This window comes from Ambystoma mexicanum, chromosome 2q (genome assembly GCF_040938575.1).
Source record: "Ambystoma mexicanum isolate Mex_15411 chromosome 2q, UKY_AmexF1_1, whole genome shotgun sequence".
Classification (NCBI taxonomy): Eukaryota; Metazoa; Chordata; class Amphibia; order Caudata; family Ambystomatidae; genus Ambystoma; species Ambystoma mexicanum.
In genome coordinates this window covers 771,414,507-771,428,318 of record NC_090924.1, presented here as the reverse complement: position 1 = coordinate 771,428,318, position 13,812 = coordinate 771,414,507, and the positions used below count along the sequence as shown (strand labels likewise).

The 13,812-nt window shown below is 46.4% G+C and overlaps 1 protein-coding gene across 5 annotated transcripts in view; it reads left to right on the top strand.

Annotated features, from left to right (window-relative positions):
- LARP4B (La ribonucleoprotein 4B) overlaps nt 1–13,812 on the top strand; it is a 2,592,412-nt gene that overhangs the window by 1,204,820 nt on the left and 1,373,780 nt on the right. For all 5 annotated transcript variants that reach the window (XM_069648004.1, XM_069648003.1, XM_069648001.1 and 2 more), the window contains 2 exons: nt 5,501–5,554; nt 5,634–5,843. In XM_069648004.1, the coding sequence (XP_069504105.1) occupies nt 5,501–5,554; nt 5,634–5,843 (264 nt within the window). The remainder of the gene's footprint in view (nt 1–5,500; nt 5,555–5,633; nt 5,844–13,812) is intronic.

Here is a 13,812-nt window from a genome sequence, read left to right as displayed (position 1 = left end):
TTAAATTACCCTCGGTAAACACAAAGGGATATAGATCAAAAAAATCAGCAGCAGACCAGAGGCCGACAAAATGGCAAAACTTAATGAAGTCTAGATCTTTTGACAACTTAGATCTAACATTTCCCGACTCTAATATACTTCCAACTTGGGAAAGAGCAAACTCAACCTCCACAATTGACTATATCTTTGTATCTCGTTCTCTATAACCTCACATCATCTCCTTTAAAGTGATTAAAACAAAGGAAAGTGACCATAACCTACTAGAAACAATCTGGTCTACCTCCTCTCCGATTAACCACACCATGACTTCAGATATTGAACTCTCCACGCAAGGAACAAGACTCAGATTAACGGAAAAAGCAATAACTACTATTACAGCACAATATAAAGACCACAGTAATCAACTCCCTAGGACAGACGTGGACTACCTACCCCTACTGACCATCTTCAAAGCTCCTCAAAAAAAAAAGAAGACTCCACCACCAGACCGAAAACATACCTATGACACATTAGTCACGGAAAAAAAAAGAGAACTGAGGAGAATAAAAAGACAAGCAAAAGGGTTGGAGCCCTCATCTGCACTTGAGACCATTAAAGTGGCCGTTAAAGACTACAAATCATGGTTAAAATGCTACCGCCATAAATTGTACCAACAAGACGCGGAAAATATTCTCACGGCCATCACCAGAAACAACGCCAGAGACTTTTGGACCTTACTTCATTCAACTGCACCAGGAGATCGACCATGTCAAATAAATGGAATTGGTCAACTGACCTGGGAACACCACTTCCAAACCCTTTTTAAGAGTCCAACTATCAAAACCCCTTTGATGGAACCAAACGAAACCCCCTGGATCAGTGTGGACAACATTGAGGACATTATCGCCTTAATTAAAAAGTTAAAACCATCACGTGCGCCTGGACCGGATGGCATCACGAACCTCGATTTGAAATCCCATCCAGAGACTTGGGCTCCTCTTTTGAGCCAAATATTTAAACGCTGCACAGCCACAAAATCAATTCCATCTTCATGGACTTGTGCAAACGTTGTCCCTATCTACAAAAAAGGGGATAGATTAGATCCAGAGAATTATCGCCCTATCGCCCTCCTAGATCCAATAGGCAAAATGTTTGGGTCCTTGCTGCTAAAACATTTCATTACTTGGGCCAAAGATTCCCAGTGCCACGACAAGCTTCAAACTGGCTTTAAAAAGAACTTGGGGACAAATGCCAACATTTTGATATTGAGTGCCCTCAAAAGCAAAATCTTGGAGGGTCGCCCACGCCTATATATCATCTTTGTCGATCTCACACAAGCTTTTGACAAAGTCGATCGAGAAAGACTGTGGAGAAAGCTTACCCTATGGAGATGTCCATTAGACGTACTCAACCCAATTAAAGCCCTCTACTCAAATACTACCATGAGGGTCCGTCTGAACAAGCAAGGCACTCTAAACCAAGCAATAACAACAAACAGAGGCGTCAAACAGGGATGTCCACTGGCACCGGCTTTGTTTTTGTCCTATTTAGGCGACTTCCAGGAAACGGAAACAAAGATTAGAGTTTTCCCCCCTAAACTCGGAGGAGAACAAATTAGTCGCCTACTCTACGCCGACGACCTGATTTTTCTGGATAATACCCCTATTGGTCTTCAACGCCAATTAACAAATCTTCAACTCTACATGACGTCAAACAATTTGGAAATAAATGAATCCAAAACAAAAATGATGATAATAGAGAAATTCCCTAAAAACAAATCAGCACCGAATTTGAAACTTGGCATTACTACCATTGAAAAAGTCAGAAATTTTAAATATTTGGGAGTCACCCTAGATAGCTCATACAAAGAAAAAGCAATGCAAGAGTCCCTACGCGCCAAAACTACCAAGCTAGCCACACAAGGAAAGGCGATTGACATCAAATATGGTAGATTCTCAATTAGACCTGTAAGAGATTTCTACAAAAGGAAAGTTATCCCATCCTTGACATATGGCGCCGAAGCAATGCCGAATCTTCCTCACGACTTATGGCCAAAACTAGAAGCAAACTTCTGGCGACCAATCTTGGGCCTGCCGAAAACAACTCCGATACCAGTAATTAGACGAGAACTAACTCTCTCCTCGCTAAAATCAATTGTGGATTGCAATAGCGTCATGCTTTATCGGAAATGTAGACAGAAAGAAACGCCCTACGCATACCAACTGATAAGTGAAGAAATCCGACTGGGTACTTGCCATATGCTCACTCGATGGGAAACTAAAGTCTTGAACATCTTAGACTCAGTTGCCTGCAACACAGAAGATCTCATCGCCAATCCCGTTCGAGTTGTCAAGAAAATCAAAGAACTCGACTGGATCAACACCAACGACTCTGCCTCAAAGTACAAACTTGCCAGTCACCTTCCTTCCTTCTCTAAGAAACTCGACTCTATTCAACCTTTTCTGAAATTATTTCCAAATAGAGCGGCCCGAAATTATTTTTTAAAAATAAGATTGAACCTTCTAGAAACTAACGAAATACTGGCGATTAGACAACAATCCTTATCCAGCTTCTGCCGTCTCTGCAAGTCCACTACGGACAAGGAAACCATACGCCACCTTCTCCTGAACTGTCCGGCGACGATAGAAATTCGTGATAGATACCTGACAGACATTTTTACAAACTTTACTCTTCAAAAGGAAGAAACGTGTTGGAACAAACTGTTGGACGGAGACAAACAGGCATGGCAGTTGGCAACTATAAACATCATGAAATACACCCTTAACGTGCTTCTTCCAACACAGACTGAATGAAAAGTTCCACCGTTTCTTCCGTTTCTTTCGAACAAATCCTTTCTTCTCAACTGTTTTTTTTTTTTTGGAAACTTTGTTAAAAAATCTAGAAAGATTATATACAAATAAAAAAAAAAAAAAAAAAAATAGGCTTTTAAATTTGGCCTTGCAAGTAGGAATTCTACAGCCATGTGAAGCATGAGTGTTTTCTTTTTTTTAAGAGCATCTTATTGGAACTGAAAGGGGCTGACTATTGTTTTGTACCTGGGACGTTTAACAGGTTAAGCACCGTGAGATTACATGATTTGCAGATGATCACACACTTTGGCAACCATGTTGTTTCCCAGTTCTTGTACATTGAGCTGCAACTGTTTGTACATTTTTTACTATAAAGATTTAAAATAATACCCTGTTTTGTGGCCCTTACTTGGAAAGTCCAAATATCATAGGATCAACTAACCAATAAACAAAAAAAAAATTCTAATACAAACATGTTATGCACAAGGAGTGATCATAGCTTTATTTTCTCCATCAGAAATAAGTCTGCATGTACCAGCTTACTAATTGATGTAAGCCTAAAAAGGTTAAACCCATAAAATTCAATTATCTCTATCTTGATGTGGCTTCCTTTTTCCATCTCGTGCTATCCAGTGAAATAATTTTCTCGTTTATCTGTGTATGTACACGGAGTGGATTTGGCCACTTTATTAATGTTCCTTTCACTTTTAAGCACAGTTTGACTTCTTAAATGTAAATGTCAAGTCAGTTAGTTCCTTTATATCACCACTTTATGCGAGAAAAATCTCACACATTGGCATTCTTGTACTGGGAATGCCTGACCATTAAATAGCAATCCTTCCCAATAGAGGGAGAACCTAGACATCTCGTTGCAATCCATGCAGATGGTATTGGTATGCTTCCATTTAATGGTAATACTTGGCAGTTGCGAGTACCCTGACAATTTATTACAATCCCTAGCTATGGGGTTAGTACCCAGACAATTTTATGGCAATCTCTGTTGCCAATTTTGCAAGTACCTGGGGCTTTAATGGCAGTACCATACGAAGTTGTGTACCTGAATATTTGATGGCATACGGTGGGATGCTTAAAGTACTTGGACATATGGCAATACCTACCAAGAGATGTGGGTACTGGGCATATGATGGTAATGCTGGACAGGTGATTTTATAGTTGGTGTATAAAAAATTCAAAAACAACAAGGGACAACTGCCAACTCCAGACATGTTTCATGCCCATTGGACATCATCGGTTAATGTAGCTTGGGGTCTCTAAGCCCTGCAGACTTGGAACCCATGAATGGGCATATCCATCCCACACAAGGCCGAAATATGTCAGGGGTTGCTTGTGTCTCCATGCAGAGTGGACATGGCCTAGCTGTTCTGGCTCGACTGCTCCCTTTGTTGTCAGCCATACACAAATCAGCCTAGTATGAGACTATTATTAATGATGCAGATAGGCTAAGAAAAAATGGTGTGGAATGTTGCCCAGAGAAGTGGCTTTGATTTATTACAGTAATGGAATTCGTACTGATAAGGATGCTTTGCTGGCCCTCTGCATCACTGGTCCAGCACAATCATGTTTTAAAGAAATTGCTTGAAGTATCAGTTTGTGAAAACATACAGTTGAGCCCTTTGTCATAATTCATGACACGTGTTCCCTAATGGTGGACTCGGGTCTGAAATGCATTTGCCAAGTTTGTCTGCCTCAAGAAAATTGGAAAATGAACTGACTCAATGGAGTTTAGTTATTTTCTTTTTTTGTTTTTACAAAGGATGTATTTTATTAAAAGTCTAATGAATAACTGGCAATATATCTGACTACATGGGTGCAACCAGCACTGTGGGATTTTCCTGTGTTTATGTACATGATTTCTCTAGATGGTGGTATATAGATCTGGTTTGCACCAAATTGCTTTATTTAGAATTAAGTACATGCCTGGTAGAATTGTGGAAGGTGATGTCCACTTGACTCACTACTGCTAAGATTCAAAACCATCCACCCATCACTTCTTTTATCATTTTTCTGTTCTAGACCATCATGGAGGTGACGCTTAAACAGCACCTAGTGGAGCATACTATTGGTTTTGAAGGCGCATGATGGCCAATGTGTAATTACCGAAATGATCGTCAGCAATGGCTTTATTCCGTATTTCTGTATTTTTCCTGGATTTTGATTGCAGAATGGTGACCCTTTGTACGCTTTAATACAAATTCCTTGCCTGTGCTGTCAATTCAGTGAGCAGTCTGAAATGTCTAGTACCTAGACAGGCACGTGATTAAAGCAAAGTAAAACGAGCACTATTTTGTTTCAAGTACTTCAGTGATCATTAACTATGTTAATGGTGAGAACATTTACTTTCTTTTAGTCATGACATTCATTTTATTAGGGCATTGGCGGCTGCACATGACAAATTTCAGCCAAAATGATCTACACTTTTATTTTTGGTGTTTCAAGTAATTTGGAATATGATGGAGACTTGGGTCTTTAACTATGTCTGAGTCAAGGATTTATTAAAAAAAAGTTATTTACGTAGGTGGGCTCTGAATTCTGATCTTGTATTCTGCACACCCGCTGGGGTATCCACTGCAAATCATAAGTGAAACTGAATTGCTGTGCAGTAGTTGAAATTCTAGTTTTAGGTGTTGGTTTTTACTTTGTTTAATTTATGAGCTTTTTCTCATATCGGTCTGCGTTTTTGTCTTTACAAGGCTTACAAATTTCTTCGAGAAGAAGTGAAAACATTTCAAGGGAAACCCATCAAGGTAAGTGTTAGTTAATCTGTGCTTGTTTTGCATTTTCTTTTGAAAAACTCCTAACATACACATTTTGTGTTTAATGCAGGCAAGAATAAAAGCAAAGGCAATAGCTATAAACACATTTTTGCCAAAGAATGGGTATAGACCTCTGGACATGAACCTTTACTCTCAGCAACGTTATACAACATCATTTTATTTACCACCAGTATATAGTCCACAGCAACAGTTCCCTCTATACAGCCTGATAACACCACAAACCTGGTCAACGGCACACAGCTATCTTGATCCTTCATTGGTAAGTTTTAATTATGTTGATATTTATTTAACTTTTAACTATAGTTTATCTGTTAGTGATTTCATACTACCATATCTGCAAATGCTTAATGTGAAATACACATCCACCAACAGGATATCTCGAACTGGATTCTGTATTTTAACTAGATCCTGTATTGCAAGGGTTTTGCCTTCTTGGTGCTCTCCTGGCACTCTGTTTTCTTAGAAAGAAGGGAAGGGGTTAGTCTGGGCAAAGTGGAAAAGCAGTGTGTGAAGACTGCCGTTTTGATTTCGCCAGTTTGGAACTAGTTGCCGTATGTGTGTCGTTATGCTCTAGTTGAGTTGTTTTGGAGCATGTGGAGTTTGTGTTGTCAAATGGGGCACACATGTTATGCTCCGTTGCATGCTAAGACCCTTCCCCCTACAAGCATTGTTCGCTGATCACCAGGGAAGTTGGATGATTTGAGTAGGGAAACAGTGAGTGTTTTGTATAATGCTATAAGTGGGTAAGCTGATTTTAGTCTCCTTTTGCTGTTTCGTGTGGAAGATGGAGGGAATTGCTGATGAACTGATTAGTGAGGCGAAAATATTGGTCATTAGAGTCCATATCTTGGATGGTAGGCTTTTTTGAGCTAATTTGATGGTTAGTAGGTAGCAAGTCCCGCCCTGTGTCCTTGTGGATACAATGAGTTGTATTGCATAGTACCCTGACAATTTAAATAGCCAGTAGGAAGGCACTTAATTTCAATATCTGCCCTTTTTCTTTTGTACTGGGAAAACATCCCAAAGACAGCCTCATTTGTTCATACAGGGGGAATGCCCAGTGGTGATGTTTAATGTTTGGCTTTCATGTTCTTATCTTTTAGTACACCATAATATCTGAATCAGTTCAGTATGTTTGTTATTGATTGCCCTTTGATTTACTATTTTCTCAATCACGATTGGTGGTTGTTTTAGTTCTGATTATGTACCAGTAAATAAGCTCCTTGTTCCAAAACAGTAATTTCAGTAATTACATTTTGGGGACTTGTCATGGAGCACTCTTCGTTTGAAGGTTTGCGCTTTTTTTTTTCTTTTTCAAAATCAGACTTTATTGGCATTTTAGTCAGAGCACAGGTCAACAAGAAGCGTTCCCCTATAACCAACACACTAAAGCCCTCCCCCGTCCCTGTGCAGCAAATAGGTAAATAGCCCTCCCCACACCTCCTCGCTCAACTCTATCCTCTCCCCCATCAGCAACTCCTCCATACTTTTCAAAGAAAGGCCACCCTAAACCGTTGATGTTGGACCTGGACTCGTCCAGGAGGTGAGTGAGATATTCCATATCGTATATGGCCCAAGTCTTTAATACCTATTCCTTTTCTACCAGCATTCGTGGGCTTTTTCATAGCTGGGCCAGATAGCATCTACCCAAGACCATCATGACATGAATATGTGCTCCTGTTCTGGTTCCGGCTCCTCTCCGTGCCTACCCCAAATAGGAAAAGTCATGGTGAAAATTCCCTCTGAATTCAGTATACCCCCTTTTATCCAAGACAGAATCTCCCTCCAATACGCCTGCACCCTTGCACAGCCCCACCACATGTGAATGTAATCCCCTTTTTCCCTATGACATTTCCAGCCGCATGGGTCGTATCCTGCTCTCATTTGCTCAATCCTCGTTGGAGGGTAGTGCCATCTCTGTAGTAGCTTCAAGGCCTGATGTTTATACTGGAGCGAGGTTGTTGAGCGGTTGGCCCTCATGCACATCTGAGCCCATAGGGTATCTCCAATGTCCCTGCCCAGGTCCTGTCCCCATTTGATTCTCGATTTGGGGGGCAGGCGGTATCTCCAGGGTTCGCCAGGAGGATCCTCCTTTATAACCCCGCTATCAGCCCTCTGGAACCCCTCTGTGTAATCAGGGATCCTTCAAAACTTGTCAACTCCCTCAGAGTTCCCCCTCCACAGGCCCCCCCATAAAACCCCCTTCAGCTCCAAGAATCCAAAGGGTGACCGTCTACGAAGGCCCAGGGCCTCCTCCAGCCTGTTCAGGGAGATGGTGTCCCCTTCCCACATTTGGCCCTCCCTGCTTAATCCGGCTTCATACCAGGACTGAAATGCTAGTGGCTCCACATTCCCATCCCTCAGCGGGGGGGGGGGGGGGGGGGAGCTCGGTACAGCTCAGTGGCGATGGCCACGTTGTGAGACATCTATTGTCCGCCCCTTCCCTCCATATGGGAAACATAACTTCCAGGACCGGGAGATACAACACTCTCCTCTGGAAACAGGCCCAAGGGACCCACAGCATTCATCTAGTGTGACTGGAGCTAGCACTGCATTGTCCACCCATTGCCTCCCTGAATGTGGGTCAAAGTGATCCACTAGGACCTGGAGCTCTGCTGCCCTATAGTACACTGTCAGGTCACCCCATCTCCTTTGGTAAGATCAGTGTTCTATAGGCAATCCTGGGCCTGGCCCCTACCCAAAGAAATCTCAAAATAGCCACCTTAAGCTCGGCAAAAAATGACGCAGGTATTACTATGGGTAACATCTGAAATAAAAACAGAAATTTGGGAAGCACAACCATCTTTATGCAATTCAGGCGAGCCATCAAGGACAATCCCAAGCTTGACCATCTCTCCAGTTCTCTCTTTATGGTGGACCAAAGGGGGAGGAATTTTTAGGGAAGAGGTCCTCAAAACAGTGTCGCTTGGACCCAAGCTATAGGAAGGCATCCTCCTGCACCCTAAATGGGAGCTCCACAATATATGCCTTTTTCCCTTTTCGGACGGCCTGCCCACCACATATGCCCTCCCATACCACTCCAAACTTTCCAACACCAGTGGAACTGAGTGGGACGGTCTAGTAATATAGAGCAGAGCGTCACCCGCAAAGAGACTCATCTTGCAGTCCACCCCCTCCGACCTGACGTGACGCCTCTTACCCCTAAGTTTTCCCTTACTGACGCCGCTCATGGTTCCATCACCAATGCATAGATCAGCGGGGAAAGTGGATACCCCTGGCGTGTACCCCGTTGTAATGGGAACGCCTGTGACTCGATCCCGTTAACCATCACCTTAGCCAACGGCTTTGACTACAGAGCCATCATCTATCCCATCCATCTTTAGGCCCATCCTTAAGGATGCAAAAACCTCCTCCATAAAACACCATCTGACTCGATTGAACGCCTTCTCTGCATCCAGAGCAAAAGTACCACATCTTACTTCGCTGCCCGCGAGTCGAGAACGTGAAGCGTCTTACTCATTGTCCACGACCTGCCTATTCAACACGAAACCTGCCTGGTCAGGATGGATCGACCTGGGGAGGCACAGCTCCAGGCACGATGCAAGGACTCTGGCAAAGATCTCTGTGTCAACATTGAAGCGGAAAATGGTTCTGTACGAGGCACAGTTGGCTTGATCCTTCCCTAACTTTGGGATAACTGCTATTAGAGCCTGGAGAAACGAATGCAGTATTGTATCGTCACCTATTATAGAATTAACGCTGCCACTTGTTTTTGGTATTGCTTGTAAAAGGTGGCTGTAAAACCGTCATCTGCCGGGGCTTTCCCCATCTTTGTTTGGGTGTCCCCAGTAGCTCTTCTTGAGTGATCTCACTATCTAGGATCTCTCTGTGCTCTAGTGAGCCTGGGGATACTCCTTTCAGCCAAGTACTGTTACATTTCCCCCCACCAACCCCTCCACGCGCATTTGCATATAGCTCCTTGTAGAAACTTGCGAAACAGGTCGCAATATCCCCAATCCCCATACCCACACGTCCCTGAGCATCCCGTACTCCCTCTGTCCTCCTTTCCACCGTACAGCCCTTCACCCTATTCACCAGGGCAGTCCCCACTGTGTCTCCTTTTTCGTGATATCTCTGTTGGGTGTATCATCTTCTTTACGACCTCCCCTATCAAGACTGTCTGGAATTCCTGTCTCCTATCTCTCATTTTGACCAGGAGCTTCTCCCTGTCTGCATCCGGCTGGGTCAATTGGGACCTTATCCTTTTCAGTTCTTCTTGGAGCCCACTTTCAATTAGCCCCTTTTCCCTCTTCCCACGAGACCCCTCAGCGATAAGTAAGCCATTAAGAGTGGCCTTAGCCGCCTCCCAAACCATTGCCATACCTGTCTCGCCGTTATCATTAGTTTTGAAGTAGGCCTGTATCTCCGTCCCCATCAAGTCCCTGAACACCCGTTTCCTGCAACTCCATCTTAAACACTGCAGAGGCCCTGGGAGCTGCCAGTTCGCCTCTACCAGCTCATGGTCTGACCACGTGATTGCCTCAACCCTAGGTGCCTCCACTTCACCTTCCCTTTCTCTCGGGACCAGGAGGTGGCCAATCCTTGTTTAAGTCTGATGGGGATGTGTAGGGGGAGTGTAGCCGCCCGGGCCCGGCTGCTGCATCCGCCAGACACCCCCCCCCCCTCCAAAAATGATCCTGCAAAAGATCCCGAAGGGCCAAGTTATCCTTAGTCGCCACTTTAGTAGCCGCCCCTTTCACTGATCATCAGTCTAACGTGGGATCAACCACCAGATTGAAATCCCCCTAAACCCCACCCATGTCCCTTCCCCCCCCCCCCCCCCCCAGAGTGTTAAGAGTGTTGCACTTTCCGCCCAGCCATCCATCAACTTGAAAACCTGATGCAGGAACCCCACCTGCCCCATGTTTGCTGTGTAGAGAGTAGCTAACGTGATCTGTATTCCCTCATGGTTACCTTTTCACCTACGAATCCTCCCCCAAATCCCTTCTTGACCTGGGTTCCCGTCAATCGAAAGGACTTGCCATCCAGAATACCCCAATCCTTCCTACTCCTATGTCCCGTCCCCTTTCCTCCATACTACATAGGCGTCCCACGCTAGGGACGGGAGATGGAACCCTTTTCACCGGAAAAACCCTTCTTCACCTTTAAATTTAGAGGTGTGCTGGGGTGTGGCCCTGGGAGCATGCGCTTCCCTGACTCTGCCCAACCGCGCCACTCCCCTTTTCCGCATTGATCGGAATAGACTGCTTTCACCAGCACGCCTGGGTTTGGCTTTGGCCTTTTAATACCACACGCTCTTCCCAGGATACTGTTTTGTCTTTTGTCTTCTGTTTTTTGGTATTAATCAGGTACTTTGTCCTCTGGCGCCACGCTCCTCCCCGGCGCATGCCGACGTTGGCGGGCTTCAGCAGCTGTCCAGCCTGCAAAGGGTCTATTCCCTACCTCTGACCCCCACACTCTTTGGCAGAGTTCGCACAGGCCCCAGCAGCCGCCCACTACTCCGTCAATACCGCCCCACCAACCTGTGAGGACAGGTTTTTGCAAAAGCTACTCATGCTCGGGACATGCTCCGGCCAGTCCCGCAGTTCAACCATAGTCATTCCTTCCATGGCTCCAGAGCATCGGGCCCTGCGCAGCCTCTGCTGCCCACGCTGGGTCCTTCGATTCCAGCTTCGCTGCCTCCCACGGTTCAGGCACTTCCACACTAGCCTCCACAGCAGTCACCGGCTCTGCTTCCTAGACCACAGCCCTCAGCACCCAGCACTCCTCCACCCGCACCAAACCAGCTGGATACCCTGGTGGACACCGCCAAGGAGGACCCCTCTGACATGCCATCCTCAGCGAAGGCCTTTCATGAATGGCTCTCAGGTTTGGCCGAATACTTGGGGCTTCCTCAACTGAGGTACAACAACCGGAGGCGGGGATCCTGGCCGAGGTCCTCACGCTAAACCCTGCGGCTAGAACTGTGATCCCGATGCAGAAGGACATTGTCACCTCGGCCAAAAAGGGATGGCTTAAACCCCATTGGGCCCATCCTATCGATCAGCGCCTCAACGTCAAGTATAGGCAGTTGGAGGGGGAATCCACTCTTGGTGTCGGCACACCCTCAACTGCACTCTTCGGTGATAGCTGCAGCGTCACTCTACTCCAAGCCTCAGAAAGCTGCAGCGTCACTCTACTCCAAGCCTCAGACGTCCTCGGCCACCTTGTTTTCAGCGCTTCTAGGCAAGGAGGAGAAGATCTTGGAGGCTTATTGGAAAAAGTTTATTCCAATGTCTCACTGCACCTTCATCAATCCAGACTCAATGCTGGCAGCCGTTAATCAGAGGCTTCGGCGGGAAATAGCTGACTTCCTGCCAGAATTTCCGGTGCAGAGCCAGGCACGTTTCAAGGTGGGGCTGGCAGAAGCTAAGTTAGTGGCGCAGGACATCATGGAACCAGCTGATGTGCACATTGACACCTCAGGCCGTGCCAGCTGCATTGCCACAGACAAGAGAAGGACTGCCTGGCTACGGGCTCCAAGTTCAACCCTGACGTCCAGGAACACATATTCCATTCGAGGGTGGCGCCCTTTCATTCCACCACCAATGAGGAGCTAGATGAGAAGAAATACAGTTCCCAAACTGCAAAGTCTTCATCCCCACGAAGGCCACGCCCAAGGCATACACCCCGTCTCATCAATGCTCCAACAAGGAACGGGCCTTCGGTGGGTTACGGGGCTTCCGGGAATGGAAGTCGAGACGGCCTGACCGTTCTCCGAGTCAGCACTGGCGCAAACCGCAGAAGGGGTGGAGCAAGGGCTTCTTTCAATCCCCCTACTCCGCCCCAAGATCGGAAGGAATGAAGGCATGATGCGCCCCTTTGGATACACCTGTCTCCAGTGGAGGTTAGGGGGTGCAGGCTTGCCCTTCACGCAAAGTCTTGGCGTCAAAGGTTCATTGACCCCTGGATCCTATCCCTAGTGTCCACGTGTTACTGCCTCCCTCTCCTCTCCTCCCACAGATTGGGACGACATCTCTGTTGGCGGAAATTAGTTCGCTCATAGAGAACCAGGCAGTGGAAGAATTCCCAGCCTCCCAGCGAGGCTAAGCCTTCTACTCCAGGAAAGAACCACCAGACTGGCCTGCAAGTTGTGTTGGACCTTGCCACCCTGAACCTCTCCTTCCCTCTTTAAACATTCAAGATGGCTACGCCAGTGCTTATTGCAGAGACACTGTGCAGGGGAGACTGGATTTGCCCCCTGGATCTGAAGGACCCGCATCTACATGTCCCAATTTGGCAGCCACATCGGTCTACGGTTCAGGATCATGGGATTCCACTTCCAATACTAGGTTATACCCTTCGGCCTCAACACATCCCCCAGGGTCTTTACCAGACTTTTGAATGCAGTGGCAGCCCTTCTCAGGGCCCAAGGTCACCATGTCTACCCATACCTGGACGACTGGCTCATCAGGGCGAGATTCCCGAAAGCGGTTCACCACACCTCTGCCCTTACGATCAAGCTCCACAAACTGGGATATTCTATCAACCTCAAGAAGTCTCAGTTGCTCTTAAGCAGAGCCTGACTTTTCTGGTGTATCTGGAACATGAGCTTCAAGAGTGTGTTCCCTTCGGAGGACAAGATGACTGCCATCAAGAGGGCCACAGGTCCTTTTCTCAGCAGAGAGCTGATTGCAGCCTGGTGGTACTAGCATCTACTGGGTATCATGGGAGCGTTCTTACTGGATGTACCTTACATGAAACTCAAGATGAGATTACAGCTGCACTGCTCAGCCACATGGAATCGGGAGCGAGGCTCCCACGCGGAGCTCGTCAGCATTCCTCCTTTTCTCCACCAGGACCTTGTCTGGTGGCCCACGGACTGCAACCTGCGGATGGGCAAGACCTTCCGCAAGGCAGCACTGCATGTCACCATCACCACAGGTTCCTTCCTGGAAGGCTGGAGCGCTACCCTGGACAACCACAGCGTCCTTGGAGTCTGGTCCCTCCAGGAGCAGGAGGCCCATATCAACTCTCTGGAGCTCTCAAGGGTTTCCTGCCGCTCATCTGTTGCAAGGTGGTCCTCATTCAAATGGACAACTCCACCAGCATGTATTACATCAACAAGCAGGGTGGCACCAGGTCACCCCTCTGTGCAGTATAGCATGTGGGAGTGGGCCCTGGAGAACATCATCTTTCTTGAGTGCAATTACCTCCCGGGGGAGTCCAACCTGGAGGGGGATGGACCCAGCAGACTGCGAGCAGAC